The 26,304-nt window shown below is 44.5% G+C and overlaps 1 protein-coding gene and 1 long non-coding RNA gene across 9 annotated transcripts; one reads left to right on the forward strand and one right to left on the reverse strand.

Annotated features, from left to right (window-relative positions):
- Nucleotides 1-4,609: 4,609 nt before the first annotated feature.
- LOC135262023 (sodium/hydrogen exchanger 3-like) lies at nt 4,610-24,672 on the forward strand. Of its 3 annotated transcripts, none has more exons than XM_064348785.1 (16): nt 4,610-5,144; nt 15,468-15,770; nt 16,326-16,486; nt 16,839-16,917; nt 17,276-17,453; nt 17,754-17,974; nt 18,885-19,087; nt 19,501-19,590; nt 19,735-19,805; nt 20,318-20,447; nt 21,270-21,427; nt 21,682-21,811; nt 22,000-22,170; nt 22,893-22,947; nt 23,176-23,277; nt 23,824-24,672. In XM_064348785.1, exons 1-16 carry the CDS (start codon nt 4,859-4,861, stop codon nt 24,111-24,113), a joined length of 2,628 nt encoding a protein of 875 aa, XP_064204855.1. In that variant the 5' UTR covers nt 4,610-4,858; the 3' UTR covers nt 24,114-24,672. The 3 variants fall into 3 exon arrangements, with proteins under 3 accessions (XP_064204855.1, XP_064204854.1, XP_064204856.1); XM_064348784.1 differs by lacking the exon at nt 4,610-5,144 and adding an exon at nt 11,080-11,395; XM_064348786.1 differs by lacking the exons at nt 4,610-5,144; nt 23,176-23,277 and adding an exon at nt 11,080-11,395.
- On the reverse strand, nt 15,824-25,262 carry LOC135262024 (uncharacterized). 6 transcript variants are annotated; one of them, XR_010332080.1, is made up of 4 exons: nt 24,839-25,262; nt 21,994-24,134; nt 18,901-19,006; nt 15,824-16,501 (listed from the first exon to the last, which is right to left on the reverse strand). It is a non-coding gene; the product is annotated as an uncharacterized LOC135262024 (long non-coding RNA). The 6 variants fall into 6 exon arrangements; XR_010332076.1 differs by having other exon boundaries at nt 18,901-19,003; nt 24,839-25,261; XR_010332081.1 differs by lacking the exon at nt 15,824-16,501 and adding an exon at nt 18,233-18,650.
- Between the last annotated feature and the right edge of the window lie 1,042 nt (nt 25,263-26,304).

A 26,304-nucleotide genomic window follows, 5' to 3' on the forward strand; every position in this document is an offset into this window, starting at 1 on the left:
TGGTGCCGGCGGCGGAAACGTCGCCGCGGCGACGCGTAATTAGCGGTCAGGGTCACCGAAGGATGGCGCGGGTGTCCGTCGGCACGGCGACCCGCCCATCGCTGCCTGTTGGTGCCTCCTCTCTCACACCACTGGAGATGTCCTCTTCAGTCTTCCGGCAGTCCTGCTTGTTGCAGGACTTAGGCCTTTGATCAAAGTGCTTTTTTTTTTCTTTTACAGAGGTGCATCTTGCATGGAGTAGAAATGTTTTGGGTTGACTTTGGGTCACTTGCGCCTAGCTGTCACTCAAATCAGTGTGTGCACAGGTTTAGTGTCATCACAAGAGTCGGGTTATTTACTAAAGATTGATGAGGACAAACAAGTCTTTGTGGACTCACTAAAGGGCCTCTACCTTTTTGACTAAACGTCCGTGAGAGTAAATGTTTGTGTGGCTTTTGCACAAACGCTGTCTCAACTTTCCTTACTGATAGTGGAATTTTGCACATTTAGAGGGTGCCTTGTAGGAGTTGTATTTTGTAAATGTATTGTGGAAGTTGTGCCTGGGAGACATATATATATAGGCCTGGAAAATAAAGAAAAATATTTCAGTTTGAACTGTTCAGTGACAAATAAACAAAAAAAAACTTTTCATTTAGAAAAAGTCATCAGAGCATTGAGGAGTATCTAATGCTTTGAGTACTGTCTGGTATACCAGTGTTGCATATACACTAAGGACCTGATTCACTAAGACCTCCAGCATATGCAAAATCGTTTAGTGCACACAGAACCAATGACATTTGCATTGATTGGTCACGGTGTTTGTTTTGCACCAATCATTGGTTGTATTATTCCAATGATTATGATATATCGGGCCTAAGTGTTTACACCTCTGTCTGAATATACATAACCATTAGCTCTACAGATTATGAAAACTTCCTTCAGTGAGCAAAAACAGTGTCTCAGTGAGAATGAATCGGCATTTTTTTTTTTTTTTTTCACATTTACGATTCGGTTGCTTTTGGAGGGAACGCGTCTGGTGGTTTCTGTTTGACTGCTCAGGTCAGGTGGAGGATGCTGGCTGTGTTTACCGTAAATGCAGAGGCTCTGTGGACACAACAGGACAGAGACTGGACCGCAGAAACTAACTAGCGCATGGCGAGAGACTTTCTGGCCAGCTCGTAATGATAATCATTATCTGGCTTTCGAATTCGGACAATGCAAATGCAATGGAAAAATAAAATCATCAATCGGACGTGACTGGGTCGTTTTATTCCCGACTAGCTTTTGTTTTAGCCTTGTTTCCGATCTCTGAACTGATACGGTGTGATTATTCTAATGCTAATATTCGATTTTAAAGCTAACGTTCTACTCTGCATGTGTCATTTACTTCCGTTTCCAGCTGATAATTTTCCTGTTTTTTTTTCTTTTCTCTTGGTGGTTTTGCGTTTTCAAGCTACTCCCCAGAAAAGTTATCTCGGTGCTTTCGCTGAGGGCACAGGGTCATTTTCTTAAAAATGCTCTTAACAAAGGCGAGGGTTGAGGGTTCGATTGATTTGAGTGCAGGGCAGTGACCAGTGGACTTAATTACAGTCACTGTGTGTGTCGGGGTCCGTGTAATTCTGTATATTTATGAATCTGGAAAGGAAGGTTGTTTGTCTATGTGCTGTTATCATCTACCAATACTGAGAGTAGGTCTATTCCACCTGGCAGAGCAGGAGGATATTAAAATATATATATTTAATCTCTATGTGCAGTTAGGCCATCTCCAGCTTGTGTTCCTGCCTTTTAGGGTGCACTTCCTTTACAGGTAGAGTACAGGTAGAGTAAGTGTTTGAGGCTCAGTGCTTTGACTTGCACTCTGTCTGACCCTTCACGGTGAATCGCCGTTGCCGCTGCTGGCGTTTGTGTTGACTGTCCCCAGCGCAAACCAGCAGCACCTCTTTTTTTTTCATCCATTTGAAACGGCATTTCATAAACAAGGGTGACACAAACAGGTCAGATGCATTTCTGTGGTCAAAACATTGGCACTTTGTGGCCCCGTGGAAAGGAACACGATATGCCGATGAATCACAAACCAAAAATAAATAAACAAACATGAAAGTTTAAACCTACTATCTGTGATTATTTGTGGTTAATGGTTGTTTAAATAGAAAAAGACATACAAATATAGATACTATCATGTAGACTGATTCATGATTAATACGGAGCAGTGTCTGAAGAATAGTTAAATATATTACATTACTGCCATTTAGCAGACGCACTTATCCAGAGCGACTTACATAACTTTTACATTGCATCCATTTATACAGCTGGATATATACTGAAGCAATGCAGGTTAAGTACCTTGCTCAAGGGTATCGAACCTGCAAGCTTTAGGTTACAAGCTAAGCTCCTTACCTTTTACACTACACTGCCACTAAGTATACTAAATAAACAGATCACATTAATAAAGGCGATAACCAATAATAACTGTCTTCAGTTTCTAATTTCAGTACAAGCACACAAATGTTAAATATTTGCAGCAAAAAAAGTTATGTATGCATGGGTGATTCAGCACCTGCAGAAATGTCATGTCATTCTCAAGGTAAAGAGAGTTTAAGTGCAACATCCCTCAAAGCACTTGTTATTGATCATGTGGAGAGGAATGAGGAAGATGTGTAAAGGTGTCATGCTGACTTTGTTCTGTAATATTGGGTTTAACGATTTTTCGTTTTTCTTTTTGTTCAAACGCTTCCTGGGGCCCTGACCAGGAATAAGCGGGTGAGATGATGGATGGATGTTAAAACTCTTAAGATCTGTGCCAAGATCCTTTGTCACGTCAGCGTTCACTTTGTACGACTTTTTCTTCGGACTCTATTCATACGTCTTTGCAAGACTATTTTCTGTATTAATATTGCATTCATAATTTGAACGGTGTTCAGAAACCATTTGCCCAATCCTTAAGAAATTTAATGTAGGTGTATACATTTCTTAGGTGCTGTCTGCACTTCATGCCCTTCTCAGTCCATTCTAAGAAGAGGTGTACTGCATCTTCCGGTACTGTGGACTACTGGCACTGTTTGGGTCCATCAGCGGAAGATTCTAATGAGATGGCACCTTGACTGACCCTGACGAACTTCCATCCGCCCTCCCCTGGCGGGTTGACCCCTGCCATGCCCTGCTGGAGTGGAGTGAATGCCATAGCGTTAGTATCAGCTTTGGCTTGAGCCTGACATAGCTTTGGCTTGAGCCCAAACACAACCTATAGGGTCATTTAGTCAACAATAAAGACATCAAAGAAGCCATAAAATAAAGACAAAGAAGAAGGTGTTCTTTATTAAAACAATTAAAGTCCCTTAAACTTTAACTGTCCTAAAGTGGTCCTTGACTCTCCGTGGAATAATATGCTGCAGCTGAGGCCAATTTTCGTAGGTTAAGGTTGGTTCCAGCCACGGGTCTGCACCGCAGTTTCGGTTCACAGGTCAAGTCCACGGGTCACTCCCTTAAAGACCTGCTCGATGCTTTTGAATCGCCTGGTAGACGTTTCATCACTGACCCCAAAACACAGAGACTTCCTGAGATTTGTTTCCCCGAACCATCAACAGCGACTGTTTTTGTTTGTTCTGGAGCCACAGTCACACGCCTCACCTCTTCCACGGTACTGTCCACAATCTTCAAGAAAATTTCCTGTTTTCTCAGTAATGCCATTGACACTGTCAACCCGCCCCCGCCCAAAAACAAAAGAAGCCACCACACCCGGACATGAATCTGACAGAGGAAATTTGGTAAAATATGTTCTTCCTTGTTGAGCAATGTTTTTTTTTTTTTTTTTTACCTTTTCTGATTTATTATTATTTTTTAAACATTTTTTGCAGTCTGGTTGCAGCATACTGTCAAAAAGGATAAAGATCGGTTTTCTTTCCTACTTCGGAGTTCGGTTCTTGGTATTCATCATAGATTATCAGCTGAGAAATTTAATCACAAAATCTGAACTTGTAACTTTTAAACACATTTTTTTTACTGTAGATTGAAGCTTATGCATGCTGTCCACTATGTCACCAAAAAGATACTTATGGGGAAAAATGAAGTTCATGATACTGTACGTCCTATTCTTAGGCTGTAATGTTCTGTTTGTGTCTGTATGTGTGTGTGTGTGTGTGTGTGGGGGGGGGGGGGATCTCAACAGTTTTCTTAAATGAAATTCTCTCATGCACTCAACACTCAAGCCTTAAATTTCCACCACAGTGGGTTCATTCAATCTATACAAAATTTTGTAAATAAATAAAATAAATCTAAATCTTAAAATGTAATACTACTACTACTACTAATAATAATAATAATAATATTATTATTATTATTACAAGCCAAGTCCTACGGTTTCCTTCAGAGCAGAGACACTGGGTTGTAATCTGGTTTTGCCCCCTTTGTCCCTGCTGGCTCAGTATGACACAAACTAACTTCTCCTGGCATCCAGGAAGCCAGCGCAAATGTAGCTGTGAGAGGACATTGGCCTTCTTGTGAAGACGGGCCCACAGGTTCCTAGGGGGCCTTGTGTTTACACAGCCACTGCGAGGGACTGGCCGGTTTCTATTGGGGTGGGAGTGGCAAGCCGGTGCATCCCTTTACCTCCTGGAATGAGCTGGGCTGAGCCTCCCTCTTCCTGAAAAGGTCTTCATGGGAACGAGGACTGGCAGAGCACAGCAGGCATTCTGACCCACAGGTGTCTACCCCACAGGTGTCAACAAAGCCAGCTACAGAGAGGCAGGAGCAGCGAGGGTGCAGGGCCAGAGCATTATTGCGCCTGACAAAAGGCAAAGAAAGCAAAGCGGCTAGCGCCGCTATCATTGTTGTCGCTCTGCGTTTTCATTCCGCGAGGAAGCGAGCAGCTCCGGGTCCGGCGATGAGGCTTCCGCGGAGCGCCGCGCTCGCCCTGCTGGTCGTGCTGCTGGCGGGCCGAGCTTGGGGCGCGGGACCGGCGGTCGACGCGACCGCGCAGGAGAACGCGACCGACGCGCCCGGGGAGGCCGGCGCGCACGGCGCCGTCGACCCCCACGCGAACGCCACTGCCGGCGGCGCGCACGGAGCCGTCATCACCACCCTGCCCATCGTCATCTGGAAGTGGCACCACGTCGAGGTGCCCTACATCGTGGCCCTCTGGGTCTTCGTCTGTTGGCTCTGCAAACTGGGTGAGCGACCGTCTCTGCTCCACTGAAAATAGTGATCGTATCGCTGGGCCCTGTTTGTTCAGGGGCTTGCGTTTGCATTTGAGGAATTCATCCGTAATTATTTTCTGGAGAATGTGTGTTTATGTTTTAAAGCAATTTGAGGTAGATGAGAGCTCACATGGACATTTTTATCATTTAGGTTTTTTATGTCATTATTTGTATCATTCAAATATAATCATAAAATTTGAGGCATTATGGTGATGAACACCACAATGGCTTTTTCAGTCAGCAGTCCAGCTCACTCTCAGATTGCTATTTTGACTAAAGCAATTTTCACCGCTGTATTTTCCCATTTTTTTGTGTCCATTTTAAGTTCCATTTTGCGCATACCAGTGAACAGAATGCTGATAAAAGCAGGACACATAGTACTAATGTTGATTACTTTTATCGTTTGAAAGGAGCTTGTGTCAGGATATTGCTCAGGTTTAATGACGCATTTCAGAACTGCAATAAGCTCAAACAACAGTCCTAAAAACTTTGGAATGTATCTCGAGAAAGACATTGCACAGTTTGAACAAATGCAATTCTTTTTTCATAGAGAAATAGTTTTTGGTGAAGTGTCTCACACATCTTTAACTGAGACTTGACCTTTCATTCAGAGAGGGTGCAACTGTGCCCTGTTGTTGTGTACACTACAAACTACACAAGAAACCATTTTCAAACTAGTATAGTATCCTGCTGGATATACTGATGTACATAAAATCTCATTGAGACTGGCCAGTGCTGGATCAAGGGCCAGTCTGTGACAGGTGACTTCCCAAACAGACCAGAATGAACCTTGGACCAAAACTGGAGAAAGTGATTGCATGACAAAATATGTACATATTTTTTGCATTTAGAAAAGAGCTACAAATGGAGGTGGTGAGCCACATCTCCTCTTAGACAGGACAGTCACTTCCACAGGTGTTCATTTTCTTTTCACTACTTAAACCCTTTGAAGAATAGGCTTTTGGAATGTTTTTGTTCAAAATTCCGAGTCGCTATTCTAGAACTCCATTGCTTTCAATGACCAGTTGTGATCCTTACATCAGCATTAGAATGTTCAGTTAAGAACATTCCAGTCGCATGTTCCTGATCATACAGCTTAAAGGTTTAAGGGAGCAATGAAAGCATGTTGTACACACAACCCAATGATGATCAATGGCATTAAGACGCACTTGATTAATTATTAAATTGCCTGCGATCATAAATCCTTGTGTACACTGCGCCAGCATTTGCATGCATGCAGTGTAAGCACGGATTAGCCTTTGGCTGATCACCGCAGTCGTGACGTCACAAACAAAAGTGACTCGGCCCAAAAAAAAAAATAAAAGGGTTTTTTTTTTAAAGCATACAATGTGCTCTTTCATCAACCCACCCTCTCTCTTTGCTTTCCCATTAATTTAATTGGTTGAACCTTATATAGAGGACAATGGGGAGAAAACTGGGCTGATGGGTTTACTGTAACTGACGAGGCAAGGTTTCAATAATTTAAGGTGTCCAGTCCATTTCATATAAACCTTAATTGGCCATAATGTGACATTTCGTTCATTTAGCAGATGCGTTTATCCAAAGCGACGTATAATAAGTGCATGCCAAAGTTCTAAGGCTAAATCACTTAAGCTACGGCTAAGTCTTAAGATGGAGGCGAGGCATGATCCGAAGAGACACGATAAAAAGATAAAAATCAACATATAAGTGGTACGTAACCAGACATTAAGGTTTGTATTCGATAAAACTTTGCCTGTAGCAGGTTGCGACGACGTCACACTTTCGCTGACGTTGACACTGTGTTTAGTTTGTTCTTGAAAGGTCCCAGGGCCACGGACTCCACCCAAATTAATGGCAGACTATTTCATAAATTAACTTTATCGGTGGGAAAATAAATTATAGTGACAGAATGAGTGGACTTTACCTTGAACAAATTTACACATGTGCCACATTAATTTTCCAACAGAACTTAACATGGGTTTCATGATCCAGCTCTATTGTAAATTAAAAATGGCTGCAGGCTTTTTAAGATGGGAGCTGAATCGGATGCCAGGGGCAATGTTTCTTTCTTTTCTGGCTTTCACTGTGTCCCACGTGCTGTCAAGTGAGGAAAAAATATAGTGGCAAAATGTTAAATAAGGTAGGCTAAGTGAGTTCATTTGAGGAAAACGCAAAACACGTTCTTCACCACTTTGATGTGATGAAACTACTGGAGGGGGGAGTGAATTATTTGGAAAGAAAATGTTAATGTAGGATCTGCTACTTGTCTACCGTTATGACTGAATGGGTGGAAAATCGATATTATGTAACAATAAACGGAGTAGGTCTTCTAAATTTTATTGAAAATGTAAACAAACACGCACTCAATCATTCTCTAAACCTGGCCCTGTCGCACACTTCGCCAAATACCTCACTTATTTGACACCGAGTGTCGGCGGCTGTCGTTTGCCCATCAAACCGTTAAACCTCAGAAGTGGCAGTCGGGTCCGTTAACGCGGGGCCCCTCTGGGTCACCTTCAGCCCTTTTCACTCCTGAGGTGTCAGTGACTCCATAACGGAACGATAAAAGCGCAAATGGTTCACGCGCTCAAGCTGGAGGCAGCAGTAATGTTTAACGCTCCAGCACGGGCTGCTGCTCCGCATCCGCCTTAAAATGCCCGGAATTTAAATTCGGGCCGTTTGTAAGACTGCAGACACTTTGTACTGACGCACCATGCTTCCTTCACACGAAGTCCCAGACGACAGAAAATGTTCGTTTAAAACCCAAAGGTGTCCTTGAAATTACGACTGACGTGAGCAAATTAAAATATGTGTGTATTGTGTGACTGTTAAATGTTTTTAAACTGTAGCTGCCAACTTTCACTTTCACCAGATTTAATTTCCCGAATAACACTCCAAATTCACCTGTTTCAGTGTTGCATTATGTGCTTTTTAAAACATCTTTTTTATCTTCATTCTAACTTGGAAAAACTTTTTTTGGGAAATTAAATTTAAAAAAAATATTAATAATGGGATTTCACTAGAATATCCTTCTATCTTGATCCTCTAGGACCTTTATGTTAAACTTTGGTCAGCACTTATATTGCACTTGCATCATTATTTTGATATAGCACCTCACCATGCCTCATTCTGGGTTTTCACTTAGCGTAACTCTCTTACCTAGCCATATGCTTACTGTGTGGACTGGACATGATGTTCATGGCTATGTATAACTGTTACATAATGAGTATTGTACATTATCAGACCTGTGTTCTGTAGTTGTTCCAGTGACCTTCGACATGCATTTATTGTACGTCGCTTTGGATAAAAGCGTCTGCCAAATAAATGTAATGTAATGCACTGTCATGAAATGCAGCACAAATATTTGGCTTTAACACAAGTCTTAACATCACTTATGTTCAACCGTTTAAGCACAATTCAATTTAGCAGATGCAATGACTTCAGTAATCAAAACTAGATTAGCATACAAAACTGGCAGGCTGTTTTGCTATTGCATCAATGCTATATACTAGTGTCAGATTTCGGAAAGACCTCCAAGTGAACATTTTTGTGGTGAAAAGTTGGTGAAAGGCCATCTCGGCATTCAGGTGAAAACCCGACTGCATTTGGTTTTTCTTGTCAGTCACAGTGCCTTGTCAAACACCTGTGTCTCATAAAGGTGTACAGACGTTTCAGGAACGACGCTAACGAAGAGAAGACTCTCTGTTTTCCGCGCGGTTCCGGATCACTCGGGCCATTGTGCGATTTCTAACGCGGTCTGGAACTGTGCCACTTAAAACCGCCGGCACTCCAACGGGCAGAGCGAGAGCCTCGGGCAGAGCGAGAGCCTCGCGCCGCGCGATTGTCTCGGACGAATATTTACTCAACGTGGCGTCCTTCAGGCGGCTGCGCTACCTGAAGGAACCGGCGGAGTTTATTTAATTGATTTTTTAATGCGGCGACAAGAATTAGAAAGGCAACGAGAAAGACAAAGGGCGACAGGGCGCATTTTCTCCGTCTGGCAGCGGCAGCCCGAATCCATCGATCTGTGAGAATAATGCAGAAGAGAAGACAACTGTGTTAAAACCTTTTGCAACATACTCCTTAATGCTTAAATACTTAAAGTCTCCTATTGTCTACACGCTAACTAAATTAAACATGGGATTCTGACCACGGGTGCAATTTTAACAGCGGGAGGAGGACACATACGTCCCAAAATAAACAAAACACTTCCGATGACAGGAGATGAGCTTTGACCTCTGCACAAGAAAGATTTAACCGAGCTTGTGAAAGAAACGTGTCAATGATTAAGTACGCTCGCTGGACATTCAGTCGAAACTACAAGGGAACGTGCGCAAAAGCACAGCCCTGTTAATTAAGTCAAATAATATTAATCTCGCTTGACTTCTGCGCTACATTCGAAGTTAATTATACTTTCACTATTAAGTACAACAGAAAGGAGTAGAGCGGGGACTGTTTTGAATTGTAGGGAGCACGGGTTTTCAATACTTACCTGCTGTTTGATAATGACATTTTAGTGAAGGACTTTACTACACTATGGCATACTGCATTAACTAATAATAGAGTATGGTAACACAAAGACAATTTAACATGCAGACAACTTCTAGATTTCCAGTGCCAGTCCTGTAACTGGCAATCCCGGGAGGTGATGCCAACTGTCGGCAGGACACCACGAGCCCGTCTAACCCTCCGGTGCCCTTACTGCAGTGGTCGAGCTGGAAGGGGCAGCCTGCCGACTCCTCCGACGCTGGCAGACGGGTGTGCCAGGGCGTTCGTGAGCTAAAGCCAGAATCTAGGCGCTTAGAGGGGCGGAGTCCGGGTTAGCCAGACTGGGTTAACCCCAACACAGTTCAGGTTTTATACAGATGTAGCCTAGCCTAGCCATTTCAATTTTCATCCTAATGATGCCAGGTCTTCACCTGAATAAACGAGGGTTTTTGATTTGATTTGAACAAGGCAGAATAATTAAACCACTTACACTCTCACAGTGAAAGGTATGATAAAGTGCCTATAAAAGTTCAAATGATTGTCACTGGGGTGGTACCTTATAGATACAGTACATAAAATTGTACCCCTGGCCAGCAATACGCAATTCATTTGTACCCTTTTTGCTTGTAAAAAGGTGCTTGTTAGTGCCCAAATGGAATATTATAGTGCTTGCAGGGTTCATGTGGGAAATTTGTTCCTTAAAGAACAAGGATGTCTCTCCACTGTACCCTTATTTCTGAGAACACCAGGTGAGAGGTAGCAGGTACTACTGACAACAACAAATTTCATGTAGTGCTTTCCTCGCAGTATAAGCTACCAAGATACAACACATTTGTAATCCATAATTTATTTTTCTGAATAATAAAACGGATCGGCTTGTCCTGTTACAAGACGGAAGTCAGTGTAATTTCTCAGGTAGTGTGCCATCAGTAATACTGGCCACAATGTCGCAATTCTTGGGAACTCCTGAACTGTCTCATCGGTGGCTACAGAACATTGCTCTTTTTGCGCGTAGGAAAATAATGGGAAAAAAGTCACCTTTGAGTAAAATCCTAACTTTTCTGTCAGGAGTTGGGCCCTCCCACAAGTTACTGGGGGGGAGGGGGGGGAGGGAGGGAGGTTAAGGGGGAGATGGAGGGGGAGGTTAAGCTGGTTCCTGTGTCCTTCTGGTCTCTCTGCACGACTGATCGCAAACGCTCCAGCTGCGCCGTACGCCGGAGAGGACCTGCTAGCGCATTCGAGCGCAGAGACGCCCACGGCTGTCACCGGCGCCCCCGCTACCCGCGCTTGTCCGCCGATCGCCTCCGCGCTTTTCATTCGAACGACCGAGAACTGCGTCGTTTCGAGCGTGCCTCCCCCCCCCACGCCTCCCCCTCCCCCCCCTCCTCTGACACAAGAGAGCGGCGCGACTGCGGCGAGGCGACGTCGAGGGTTCGAGCGACGCAGAGGAGCGATGCGCGGCCCGTTTTCGCGGCGGCTCTCGCCGTTAGCGGCTGCGCCCGGCCGCGGGGTCGACGGCGGGCTCTGGCTCGTCTCCGCGGCGCTGCTCTGCTGCGCGTCTGCGTCGGCGGCAGAGGGCGCGGCCGCGGGGCAGTCTGCCCCAGACGGGGAACTACCGTCCGTGCACAGCGGACCGGAGGGGGGAAACGGGTCCGGTCAGTCGGGGATCCAGATCGTGACCTTCAAGTGGCACCATGTGACAGCTCCCTACATCGTCGCCTTGTGGATATTTGTGTCTTGGATTTGCAAAATGGGTATGTAACGCGGCAGACGAAATGCAGGCGAAATGCGGGCAAAAATGCAGATGAAATGCAGATGAAATGCAAGCGAAATGCAGGTCAAAATGCAGGCGAAATGCGGGCAAAAATGCAGATGAAATACAAATGAAATTCAGACGAAATGCGGGGGAATGCAGGCAGCTGCTGGTTGAGTTGAGCAGTCAGATGCCACAAGTCCACACGAGGTGGAACAGTTCTTTGGGGATGCCACAGTCAGGTGTTATCAACAGGTGTCCGTATGATTGTGAGATGCGATTATAATACAAAATGACTATATATATTATAAATTAAGGACAGAAAAAAATATTTTAAATAATATTATATACAATTATCAAAAAATATTTGATAAAGGAGCCAATATGCTCTCTTAGCCTGTCATAACAGTTTTTGCTTTTAAAAATGGCCCTGTGCCAAGTGCAGTTTTTCTCTTTTTTTTCAAAATGTACTCTTCTCCATTGGTTGCCCGTGATTTCTCTGCAACAGACATAAAACATTATCTTAAATCCTGTTAGCCGGACTTACAGTACCCTAGCTTACTGTATCTGTGCAAACCAGGATCACTACAGAACCAAATATGTTCAGGAAATGTAATTGTTTAATTGGTCAACAGAGAGCATCATGGGAAAATGTGTTCTGCTAAAGAACCCGACACACAAAACGTGTGATAGAATCCTATATGTGCCAGTGCCAACTGTGGCAGACGCATTGCAGGGATAGTTAAATGCAGAAGTATTGGGACAGTGACACAATTTTTTGTTGTTTTTGGCACTGCACTCCTGTATATTAGATTTGAAATAAGACAACGAATATAACATATAAGTGCAGACTGTCAGCTTTCATTTCAGGGTATTTATATCCATATCAGTTGAGTTCTACCCTGGAAAGAAGCCACTGACATCACACCAACCGAACTCCTCCCTGCAGTGTTGATGATTGACAGTTATTTTAGAGTAACTGTGAGAGGCTGGAAGAAGAGCGGCCCAAAAGTTTTGGGGCCCCTGAAAAGTTGGGCCGCTCCATCTCTGCACAGTCACAAGCATCGTTTTGTGATGGCCCCTGTCAGTCAGCGCCCCATGGAATCGCCTTGACCCCACCCCGTACATGGCGCCCCAGGCCACAGCCTTGTCACTCACTTATTTGTTTATTTTGTGGCTGACTGATTACCTACTGACATTTTTTCCACATTGTTGTGGACACTAACGATGCCACAAAATAAAAAAAGTGAGGTTATGCCATTTGTCATAAAATGAGAAATATGAGGACGTTTTACGAATAGGAGCATGAATACTTGTTTCAGTGTAGCACATCTTGACTATAAATGACCGGTGCATTCATTACCAGCTATGGGGCGGGTCGTAAAATACTGAACGCGGTGTCTCTTTTCGCATGGAAAAGTAAATGATCAAGTCGCGTTGCGCGTTGGACTCTAAAGAGTAGATCATTAACATGTTTTTTTTTTTTTTTTCAACAATAGCCCCACCATAGTTTGATAAGTTTAAAACCAGCAACCAACAGTCTCTCTTAGCTCTTTAAATGCACCATAATTTTGTAATGAGCCAAAAATGATGCAAGCTCTGTTGGTGTTTCCTGGGTTTTGACTGTCATATGAGTTTCTGACTATTTGTTAAACCGGTGTTTCAGACTCAGATCCTGCAGTCTGCAGTCTTTAGTTCATCACGTGAATTTTCGGCTGTGCTGAGCCTCTCGGTTTTTCACGCTTGACCGAACTTCGCCTGCGCTGTAAGAGGACGTCATCTCTGACATCAAACAGGCGAAGGGATTGCATCATAGCAGTAACAGATTACATAAACTCACACTAATACTTTTGCTGTTCTCAAATTCAAATTTGTGTGGTGATTGAGTAACTAACTGGGAACTAATTATGTGCTACGTGGCCAAAGGTATGTGCACACATGACATCCAACTATTCATGCAAAATTATGGGCATTAATATGGAGTTGGTCCACCCTTTGCTGCTATAACAATCTCCACTCTTCTGGGAAGACTTTATGTTAGACGTTGGAGTGTTGCTGCAGGGATTTGCTTCCATTCAGCCAGAAGAGAATCAGTGAGGTTGGCTTTCTAATAGTCCACATAAATTGTGCATATAAACAAACAACTGGACAAAAACCCCCCAAAAATTTAATGCATACACAAGATAGATCTTTTTGGTCACAGGTGGAGCTGTTTCATAAATTCATACAGTACAATTCGCAGCTGAGGAAGAATACTTATCCATCTATATCACTGTGCCAGTGAAACTTCTTGACTTGAGAACTGGCCTAAGTCCACTGCTAATTTCTGGTAGCTTGGTTCTGAGTTACTATTTCTTTTTAATACCTGATATCCACAGGTAGGGCCCGAGGAATTATTGCTGCTGCTATTGCTATTTGTAGACTCTCTCTGACCAGTTCATCTTGTATTTCGGGCAAAAATGGCTCATCCCGTTTGTATACGTGGGGCAACGCTTTGTCCCGCATATACAGTAGTGGTTTTTCCGATAACTTACCAAAATGTAGGTTGTTGTACAGTTACCATGCAGTACAAATGAAGTTCCTTTCCTTAATATTGAGTATTAACGGCATTGAAATGAAATGCAACAGTCCCTGCCCATCCCTGGCCAGAAATTTTACAAGAAATACCCCCCCCCCCCCTTGTCCTCTCCCCAACATCACCTGCCATTGGCAATAGGTAGGTAGGTCACCTTAGCATGCGTCACGGTGATTTATAGTCCCAGCTTCTTTATGGGAAGGACTACAGTGCCCAGAGATGCAGGCAGCAATCAGGCTGCTTACCATGTCAACAGCCCGCCTGTTGATGTTGGGCGGTTGTCCTGCGTCGGTGCGGGACACCTGCGTAAGTGCCTGGAATCTGTTCTGGAGTGTGGTAACCTCCCCTCATAATGATAACACAAACAGGTGACACCACAGTGGAGAGTAACTACAGCGATAGAAACTTGTTACACGAATGTAGGCTCTCATTCGATGGCCAGGCCAAAGATCTAGTGTCACGAACACGATAGCTGCCATTAAAAGTGGTGCTGTTACTGCATAGAAAATACATCTTGTGACTGTTGAACGTTCGGCATCATGCACAATATTCATAGAGTGAAAGATATGGTGTGCTTTATAATAAAAGACAAACAGGCTTGGGTTTATTTTGTCAAGAAATTGCAATGCTTCGGCAACATTTCATTTCAGTGAAGTCAAAGGCAAATCCAAAACATCTTTCAACACTGATTTAGCAACGATACGCATAATTTGGTGTGCCAGATAATCTGCCCAGTCTGCAATATAAGCTTGTCATGGACAAATAGCTTCTCGGGCCAAACACTCTTTCAGGAGAACCTATGGCATATGATTCTCAGTGTTCAATAGAATCTCTACGGAGGGACTCAGAACACACTTCTCAATGCCTCAAAGGCACAGCGGAGGGATGTGACTCGTGAATATAACTGAAATAACGTAACAGAAGAAGAAAAGAAAAAAGATTGAAACGAGTGAACTGTGCAATGACAAGTGGACAACCCGAACAACGTCCAGTGAATGGAAGATTTTGAAAGCAGACATTGAAAGAGTCTTTTGTGGCGGATGCTTCCTGAACAAACCATATGTTGATTGTGTGTGCTCGCCGCAGATCTCTCCCATAAGAAAGCGGTGATCTTCAGTGAATGGGTCAATGCATATTTTTTTGTGAACTAAAGAAGTGTTGACTGGCTGGTTGGCTGCTGTTGTGTGAACCACATAACCTGAACGGCAACCACAAGTGATCATCTATATATGTAATGCAATAGCTTAACATTACATTACAGGCAAATGTTGTCCAACTTACACAACCTTTACATGCCATTTACATTGCATCCATTTTGTACAGCTAGATATATACTGAAGCAGTGCAGGTTAAGTACCTTGCTCAAGGGTACAATGGCAGTGTCCTACCCAGGAATTGAACCTATGACCTTTCCGTTACAAGCCCAGTTCCTTACCCGCTATGCTACACTGCCACCCTCTCCTCCCCACTCACGCCCTTTTCTCTCCTCCGTCCCCAGTGTTCGAGCTGAACCACAAGCTGACCAGCGTCATCCCCGAGAGCGGCCTCCTCATCCTCATCGGCTTCGTCCTCGGCGGGATAATCTGGGCAGCGGACCACGCCCAGACCTTCGCCCTGAGCCCCATGGTCTTCTTCTTCTACCTGCTGCCCCAGATCATCCTCGACGCCGGCTACTTCATGCCCAACAAGCTGTTCTTCGGCAACATGGGCGCCATCCTGACGTTCGCCATCATCGGCACCTGCTGGAACGCTGCCGCCCTCGGCCTGTCGCTTTGGGGCGTGCACATGGCTGGAGCCATGGGTAAGGCTGCCGGGGTTCGGCCACTTTTTCTCCCTTCTTTCTCTCTCACGATACACAATTTTTGCTTTTAGGATTCCAGACTGAGAAGTTTAAAAGGGTTTCATTTCTGAGCTAAATGTGGCGGTGTATTGCATTTTGTTCACTGCCATCCAGTTAGAGTCCTCCAAGGCAATGGGCCCACCTCAGGCACATTTCCAGGCCCTGTTGTTGTAGCTATGAGTCTTGGATGTCAGCTATGGTAGGACACAATATTTGATTATTATTAGTTCCTCCCAGTGGTGCATCAGATACTCCCGGTTATCAGTTGTCACAAATAAAATGGGTTTGGTTGACACAACCAGGACTCAAGAGTGTCCACTGGTGATTGTAAAAAAAAACTACTTTCCACTGATTACCTGAATATCTCAGGGTTCGGGAAGCTAAATAATCTATCAGAGGGCTACGCAGAGGAGAGTCCATGTTCTTTGCACTCTCCTTCAGAGGTCAAAGTTCACGAGTGTTCAGAGTTCTTTGTGTTCTCCTTCAGAGCTCCTGACCCTTCTGCTCCTCTTGCAGGAGATCTGGACATTGGCCTGCTGCAGTACCTGCTCTTCGGGAGTCTGATTGCTGCAGTGGATCCTGTGGCAGTGCTTGCTGTTTTCGAAGAAGTTCACGTGAATGAAGTCCTCTTCATCCTGGTTTTCGGGGAATCCCTGCTGAATGATGGCGTGACAGTGGTTGGTCACATGTCCCTACAAACCATACATATCCAGTTAACATTTCATGAGATTGTGCAGATCTATCAGTACTGTTCTCTTCATTTTAATCTTCATTATAAACTTCTTTCTGTACTTCAAGTTTAACTGTTTATGCTGCTCAGAAATTCATCATGATTCATAAACACAAAGAATACCCGGCAGTGAAATTTCATTTATACACGTGTACCAAGTTCTTTAAATCAGTTGTTACACTTCAATAAGAGTACAAGGGCATAGAGCTGTCTGAAATAATTTAATACAACCCTGATCTACACACCCTTGGTTGTGTGTATTTTTGGTTATGTGTCTTTTTTTTGCCAATTCCTTTCAGGTGCTGTACAATGTCTTTGACGCTTTTGTAAGTTTAGGAGGGGAGCGGATTAATGCCGCGGAAATAATCAAAGGCATAGGTAAGGGACCAGCGCTGAGTGACGCAGTACGCCTGCTCTTCGTTTGATTCACTGGGCCAAAGTAACTCACAACGCAAACATTATGACATCAACGAGGCATTGTGGTTCATGTAACCTTTGTAAATTCAGTGTAACTTGGTTCTTAAGGCCTACAATAGAACTCATTCACAATGACAATGGCCTGACCGTGTCCGTCAGTGAAATGGAATAGCCAACTAACAGGATTAATGAGTGTGTCAGTTCAAAGGCCTCCCTAGTAAAATGCAAGGGTTGCCCCCATCCTTTACATGTCAGGTTAAATAACGCTTCTTTTAATGGTGTCGTTCCATTCACTTCCTGTTTGTTCTTCCTCCGTCAGTGTCGTTCTTTGTGGTCGCCTTCGGCGGGGCCCTCGTTGGGGTGATCTTCGCCATTCTGCTCTCCCTCCTGACCCGCTTCACGAAGAACGTGCAAATCATCGAACCCGGGTTCATCTTCGTGTTCTCCTATCTCGCCTACCTCACTGCCGAGATGCTGTCTTTGTCTTCCATCCTGTCGTGAGTGCCGCCCAAACTTTAAGCCAACGTCATTATTTTTAGTAGCTGCACTAATCTAAAATGCTTTGGAATACAGCTTGTGTAATCTGTGTGAGCTAAAATAGGCAATATTATTTCTCATAACTTGGAATGATTTTGATATCAGTGCTTTCGATGGCAGGCCTAGATTTTTATTTGGTATTTATAGCATGATTCCTTCACGGTGGACGTAATTGTTGAAATTGTTTCAGACACGCATTTTAATTTCGCAAAATCAGACCGACTAATGAAAGATGAAAAATCCGATTGCCTGCGTTTTAGGATCACCTTCTGCGGCATCTGCTGTCAGAAGTACGTCAGTGCCAACATGGACGAGAGATCGGTGACCACGGTCAGGTACGCCATGAAGCTGCTGGCCAACGGGTCGGAGACCATCATCTTCGTCTTCCTCGGGATCTCCGCCATAGATCCCAACATATGGGTCTGGAACACCGCCTTCATCCTCCTGACCCTGCTTTTCATCTTCGTGTACAGGTTCATAGGTAGGGTCACCTCCTGCTCCGCACTTCAGTCCTGCTCCGCAGCCTTCAGTACGGCTCGCGTGCAGACCAGACCTGGGTCAAATACGTGTTTGTTTTGGATTCAAACACTTTTTCTACGCTCTACTGATCTTGTCTGGTGTATTGGAACCAATGAAATTACTCTCAAAAAGTGAAAACCCTGCCTTCTGGTCATATCGGCAGACTCAGTTGCACCAGGCAAGATCAAGAGAGCGCAGAAAAGTATTTGAATCCAAAGCAAATACGTATTTTACCCAGGTCTGATAAAAACTTGAGGAATGTATCAGTACAGCTTACTTTCTAGCAAGCTAGCTAAATCATAGGAAGCCGTATAGCTGTACGGCACAAAACTTTGCATGAAATCACTCCATGTGCTTGAAACTTGTTATTCAAATTTGCTCATTAGCTACCTTGTTATTTTAGCTATAGAGGCATTTCATGAATGTGTATTTATTTGTCTGGTGCAGACATCGTGCAGAGAAAGTCGAAGATGCCTATTGTGCTTTCAGTTCCCCCGCGAACGCTGTGTGTTTTGTGGGCAGACCTTCGCCGCTGCCCGCTGTAATGAACAGGCACGGAGTTGGCACAGCAAATACCGCAGTGGCAGAATAGCGGGGGGCGTCGTGTAGCGCAGGGAGAGGTTTCCGTCACACGGAGACTGATCCAAGCAGCAGTAGAGAAAACAGAACGCATGCAAACAATAACTATGCATACAGTATAGCTATAACAGCATCTACCAGCACCGTATAGTGTCATGTTAACCCATTCCTGGATCAATGTCTGCAGTGGGCTAGTCCATTTGCACCTTGACCCGTTCGATTTGGGGGTGAGCTGGATGGACAATCTGAACATCCAATGCAAAAATACAAAGAGAATCGTCTTTGCATCACAGGCACCTTCGCCCTCACCTGGGTTCTGAACCGGTACCGACTCGTTCCTTTGGAGGTCATCGACCAGGTGGTCATGAGCTACGGTGGCCTGCGGGGGGCGGTGGCGTACGGGCTGGTTGCGCTGCTGGATGAGAACAAGTTCAAGGAGAAGAACCTCATGGTCTGCACAACTCTAATAGTGGTGTACTTCACCGTCATTCTCCAGGTAACGGCTGTTCTGCGTCGTCCATGAACGCCACATTTTTCGAGCGGTATATTTGAGGGCTGGTCGATTTAGAAAAACACACTCCAACTGCAGCTGTTCTGCGGGGACGTTCTGGCTGAAAGCAGTTCAGGTTACATTACATTACCGGCATCTAGCAGACGCTCTTATCCAGAGAGACTTACACATTGCATCCATTTTATACAGCTGGATATATACTGAAGCAATGCAGGTTAAGTACCTTTGCTCAAGGGTACAACAGCAGTGTCCTTCCCGGGAATCGAACCTGTGACCTCTCGGTTACAAGCCCAGATCCCTACCCACTGTGCTACGCTCCTCCCCCCATGTCGAGCCGAATACCCCTGCATGACTGAGGGACGCGAGCGATTTTTAACGCTCCTTCTTCTTCTCCGTAGGGCGTGACCATGAAACCTTTGGTCAAGTGGTTGAAGGTGAAACGGGCTGCTGTGAAAGAGCCCTACCTGATCGTGAAGCTTCAGAACAGGGTACCGGCGACATTAAATCCACTTTTAACCTCTTAACCGCCCCTCTTAACATTGTTTGTCTTAATTCAAATTCAAATTTTTTAATAAATACATCTTACTTTTCTTTTTCTTTTTTTTGTGCTGCTTTTTGTTTCTTTCGTTCAGGCTTTTGATCACATCCTCATCGCGATCGAGGATATTTCAGGACAAATCGGACACAACTACATGAGGGACAAGTGAGTGAGCACTGCGCTTTTATTTTTTACGGAATTCCAGGAATTGTCCCGTCATTCTGGAATTCCTTGTGATTTTCTGCTTTTATATTGTATCAAAAAGGCCAGTTTTGTGCATGCGCCCGTGGTTGGCATTGCAACCTTTCAGAGCAGCATGCTGGTAAGAATTGCCATTCTTTCAAGGGATGGATACTGAGGTTGGAAAAAGCTTAAATGTTTCAACTTGATTGGCTGAAGCGCACATTTTTGGAATTCTTTGCAAGAATTCTTTCTTTTGGAAGGGACAATAGGAAAAATACTCATATTGCTCATAAGACTCTCATATTTATGTGAAAAGTTAACGGTAACATAATTTCCTGTATATACTGGTTGTATGGCAAGTTTTTGTAGCTATCCTTGCTTCACCTGTTTAGAAGAATCACCCTTTTTGCAGTGATTTGAAGTTTTTTTGTTGTTGTTGTTGTTGTTGTAACGCTGTAGTGTTTATCGTGTACTGTAACTCTACCCTGAAATAGGTGGAACCAGTTTGAGGAGAGGTGGCTGTGTTCATTCCTAATGAAGCCGAAGATTCGCAAGTCGCGGGATTACCTCTTCAGCGTGTTCCACCAGCTGAACCTCAAAGATGCCGTCAGCTATGTCAACGAGGTGAGGGGAACGGCGACGGCCGCTTCGCGCGGCTCAGACCGCACGTTTACTGCTCATCGCCCGCTCCGAAAACGAGAGGTGGCAAGACATGGGCGTGGGTGTGAGGCCAGTGTTCGCGGGGATTGGGGGGGGTCTGACCCCCCTAATTAAGACTTGGACCCCCCCAAAAGTGATAAAAACAACAGGTCGGGGGGTCGAAACATTTATACATCCTTCTTACCTGTAATCGTAAATATTACAATATATTTCCCATCAGTGGCGTCACTAGGGTTGGTGTCACCGATGGGAAATATATTGTAATATTTACGATATTACAATATATAATAACAGACCCCCCCCCCCCCCCATCCCTGCCGTAATTCAAACACTGTGAGAGGCTGTCGCAGGAATATTACCTCAGCCTGTCTGTGTGCTGCTAAAAAAAAACCAAAGCAGACACCAGGTCCTGCTACAAAGAGAATAGACTTTGTCGAGACTCACACACTCGCAATCTATGGAACAGTTCATGAAGACAGGCTTAAAAAGCGGGTGTAGAACAGACAACAAGACCAGGTCAGAACCTAGTATATGGCCAGACCGGCCGACCAATGGCGTAACTTCATAACTCGGCCGACCAATGGTGTAACTTCATCACTCAGCCACTCAGACACAGACATTCGCGTTTGTAGGGCTGGCCCCGCCGTTGCGGTCCAGCCAAAAATACACAACACACTCACTTGTCGCAAGTGTACTTTCAAATGAATATTGCTTTATTTCATGGAGTGAACCGGACCTGGGAATATGAATAGAAGTAATAACCCAGTTCCTTATCTCTTCATGAAGGCCGAGCGTAGGGGATCCCTGGCCTTTGTGCGCCAGTCGGACAGCGACACCAACGTGGACTTCAAGAAGATCTTCGGCGCCAATATGTCGGACATGCCCGAAGGAATGTGTCACATCTCGGACTCAGATTCAGATCAGACGCTGGCGTCTTCCGTTCTGTAAGGACCCGTCTCTCTCTTTCGTCATTTTTTCGTTTCAGTTTGCAACGCCAGGTTTAAACTGCAGATTCATATGAATTCATATGAAAGACCGGTTTCTGAGGTGCAGTAAAATGGTTTGTACGGCCGTCCTAAATTTCATTTCGATTTGAAAAACGGTGGTCGGAGAGAGAACAGCGTTAAGTGTAACTGTCAAGTGAAAAGAAAGCTGGTGACGTGTTGGTTGGTGACCTTCTGCGACGGTGCGTTCGCAGGCGGGACAGCGTACCGTCCGTGTGCCTGGACGTGCACGAGATGGACATGCGGGGGCAGAGCGGGAGGGTGCCGGAGGACATCAACACGCACCGCCTGCTGCAGCAGCACCTCTACAAGGCCCGCAAACAGGTACCGGCAGCACAGGCCTGCCTACGTCTGCTGAACTGGCGCACATAGACAACGACATGATAAAAAAACATGCCTATAATTGACAGACTACTTTGCCTTTTTTTGCGTATGAGTAAAATGACTGACAGGCCTCTGACCCACCCCCCATTCCTGCTCACCAACTAACCTGCTCACCTGCTCACCTTCAGCATAGGCACAGGTACAGCAGGAGCCACATCAGTGTCAACAAGGATGAGAACGAGGTCCAGGAGATCTTCCAGAGGACTATGAGGAGCCGACTGGAGTCCTTCAAATCTGCCAAAATGGGCGTCACCCACAATAAGATGATCAAGCCCCCCAAGAGGGATCAAACACAAAAGGTCAGGCATCCATTACCAAAATATCCTGAGCACACATCAAACGTTATAGTACAGTACACTGCACTGCATCCATTTACCTATACTGAATTTCACTGGGAAACATCCCCTACCCTACAATGCACCGCATCCATTGTCCTATACTGCACTGCATCAGAATGTATCCCCTACACTGCATTGCATCCATTGTCCTATACTACACTGCATCAGAATGTATCCCCTACACTGCCTTGTATCCATTATCATATACTGTACTGGACCGGAATGTATCCCCTACACTGCATTACATCCATTGTCCTATACTACACTGCATCAGAATGTATCCCCTACACTGCATTGTATCCATGATCATATACTGTACTGCACCGGAATGTATCCTCCACACTGCATTGCATCCATTGTCCTATACTACACTGCATCAGAATGTATCCCCTACACTGCATTGTATCCATGATCATATACTGTACTGCACCGGAATGTATCCTCCACACTGCATTGCATCCATTGTCCTATGCTGCATTTCACCGAAAAATAACCCCAAACCTGCACTGCACTGCCTCAGCAAATGCAGTCGTTTACTGAAAACATCTATTACCACACTGAGGGATGTTTTCAGTAAACAGAATCTAAAGCTAAATAAAAGCTGTTGGATCATCTGAATTCACACAACAGAGCTTTTATTTTGGCAATGCATGTTTTATCGACTTGTTCTCTGCTTTTTCTAGATGCCAAATGGAAAATCAATCAATAAAAGTAAAGGACATCCCTTCATAGACGAAGGTACGTTCATTTCTCATGCGTAGTCACAAACATTTTGATTGTGTGTTTAATTACTGGAAGATTATACATTGTTTAATGTACTCTGCCTTTAGAGTTCCGGGTGCTTTTAGGTAGTAGTTATAAGGACAAGCTCTACATTTGCCTCATAATGATCTCCTCTGATACTAAGGCCTTCGGTTGCCGGACTAGTATGGGTGACGCTGTAGGTATTGACCCGTTTGTCTCCAGATTTTGAGTTCTCGGACACAGACGGTGCCCACGTGGACAACACAGCGAATTACCCAGCATCAGCCAGGGGAATGCCCATGACTGTAGCATACACGGCTGGAGGTGAAACGAAATACATAAATAAATTTAAAAAACTAAAGAAATATTTTAGAATCGTTTAAAAAATGACTCCCCAGAAAAAGAAATCACGAAAGCTTAATAAACGTAATACAGGTTTATACTGATGGTACAGATGGTTATACATGGTTTTATACTGTTTCTACCGGTTGCACTATTTCACATTTTGATTTTGTTTTATATTCATTTTACACACAATACCGAAGCGACGATAGCCAGCACTTTAAGTTTTCGCAAATATAATTTGCAAAGACGGTTTGTGCTGAATTAAGGAATTTAACAGTAGCAATGAATTCTGGGAAATAAGTGACAGCAATGATTTTTTATTTTTTTTTAAACCCACAAAAGACAGCATGATTAACATGTTTAGTTTAGGATTGGGTAAAATACCTTTGAGGTGACAATGAAAAAAAGCTGTTTATTAAGCTCCTAAGCCAGTTACTATAAGTACTGTTTGTTAACAATTTAAAGAAATTTGAAGTAAAATTTTTTTCTCAGTTGGATATAACTGTCCTCCTCTCGCCTTCCCAGGGGGAATTGAGAACCCCGCCTTCATGCCAGACGCCGACCTCGTCGGCCCGGGCGAGACCCCCCCGTGGGAGGCCCCCCCCTGGCAGGCCGCAGCGCAGACGGAGAACGTGGTGGCCCCCTCCCAGAGGGCCCAGGTGCGGCTGCCCTGGTCGCCTAGCAACCTCCGTCGCCTGGCGCCCCTCCGCATCAGCACACGCTCCACGGACTCCTTCCTCCTGGCGGACGCCCCTTCCAGGGAAGAGCACTTTCCTCCACCACCACCACCACCACCCGACGGGAGCCAGCTCTAGGCCCGACTGTTACAATCCTCCCTCAAAGATTAAAAAAAAAAAAAAAACTCATGCAAGATAATCCACACGTCTGCAACCAAAATGCAAAGCAAACTGCTCTCCACACAGTTCCAGAACTTTCTTTCTGACGTAGTTTATTTCTGACGCAGAAATGCGTGGCCTGCATCTTATCCCTAAACCTGTGGAGAGTGAACGGGTATTCTGATATTAAGTAAATAAATATATATTACCTATCCAAATGAAAGAAATATATACAAATAGATTTATTTTGCTAATTGTTCACTGGTGTAATTGTTTGAGTGTTGTTTTGTTGTATTTTAGACAGATCTGTACCAATGATTTTGAGCTTCTAGCCTCTTAATCTGCTCGAGGCTCTGCACTGTCGAGAGCATCTTTACCAGAGATTATACATGTTTTATTCCTATCCGATTGTTACATATACAAGTTTTTATTGAACAAATTAAATGTGTGAAATGCTTTTTAAAGCCCTAGGCCAAGACAAAGAACTTATGAATGTACATTTGTTTTGTGTTTCTTATGTAATAAATTTATGTTATTTATTCAACAATGGATTTTTTATGATTAATAAAACTGCCAAAAGGTAAAAGGGCTATAACAGCAGTCACAAAGTCCACCATATCAAGACCTGACTAAAATTCCAGCAAATCAGAGTAGGTGCCAGTAGGTAGTTGTAGATGCAGATTACATATCAGATAGCGATTTACCTTAACAGAGGTGAATGCACACTTTTCACAAAACATCGAATTCAGAGGGTGCTCTGCAGCCAAAAAAGAACTTGTGGGTATTTCCTGTTGTCCAGTGCTAACCAACCCTGTTCTTGGGAGATCTGACTGTGCTGTAGGTTTCCCCTCCAAACATAACAAAGCCACACCTCATTCAACAGCTAAAGCTGCTTCTACATCGAGCTGCTAATTAGTGGAATCAGGTGTCAAATTAGGGTTGAAATGAAAACCTGCAGGATGGTAGATCTCCAGGAGCAGGGCTGGGCACCACTGCTCTAGTCCATGGACCACATCAGGGGTCCTCAATCTCATCCAGAAAGGGCCGGGGTGGGTGCAGGCTTTCGCTCCAGCCAAGCAATTACACACCCGATTCTACTAATCAAGGTCCTTAGCAAAGACTCTAGTGGCTGATTAGTAGAATCAGGTGTATTACTGCTTGGTTGGAACGAAAGCCTGCACCCACACCGGCCCTTCCTGGATAAAATTGAGGACCCCTGGACCACATGTTGCTGAGTTGCATAATGTAATTCCTGCGCCCCCTAGTGTTGAAACCTAACCATTGCAAAAAAATTAATTAAATGACAGAAAGGAGGTACTTTTCTGTCTCGTTTAAATAGACTTTCTGGGTCTTATTTCAGTTATAGTGCATGTTTTCAATTGGGCCAGACAATTTTTGTGTGTGATAAAGGATATATTCGGCATTTATAGAAGATTCTGACGACCATCGGTCCTACAATGGCAGGTATAGGGCATTTGGGGCGTTCCTGGTCTGAAGCAAGATAATGCACTTCCACGCACCTCTAAACCAGCTTGTGCTGTGATGTCATATCCTGCAGAGGTCGTGTGCGTGTATTTTACCCAATTGTTCCGAAAATGAAACATTTCACATCGACTGTTATTCTCGTTTAGAATGATTTCCTACAGCAGGTAATCCGAGACCGTCGTACTGAAGTAAAGACATTCTGGCACAATATAAAAACTGGTATTTATGTTCGTAGTTGTGGATAAACGCTATAAAGTTAATCTGTTCACACGCAAAGCCTCTGGACACATAATACTGCTGTACACGCTGCTTCGGTTTTTATATGTCTCGAGGATGGTAAATGGACTGCATTTATATAGCGCTTTTATCCAAAGCGCTTTACAATTGATGCCTCTCATTCACCAGAGCATTTAGGGGTTAGGTGTCTTCCTCAGGGACACTTCAACGCCCAGGGTGGGGCTCGAACTGGCAACCCTCCGACTGCCAGACAACCGCTCTTACCTCCTGAGCCATGTCGCCCGGAACACTGCCTTGCACTCCAGGGTCCCTGAGTCCCAGTCTGGGAACCCGTCGTGTTTTAGGGACGAGGCTAAGTGTCCCGTTTCAGGGCGTTTCGCTCGAGGCCTAATTCCACGCACAAAACCAAGGCGCACACAGTGCCTTTGGAAAGTGTTCAGACCCCTTC

The sequence above is a fragment of the Anguilla rostrata genome, chromosome 8, assembly GCF_018555375.3.
Source record: "Anguilla rostrata isolate EN2019 chromosome 8, ASM1855537v3, whole genome shotgun sequence".
NCBI lineage: Eukaryota > Metazoa > Chordata > Actinopteri > Anguilliformes > Anguillidae > Anguilla > Anguilla rostrata.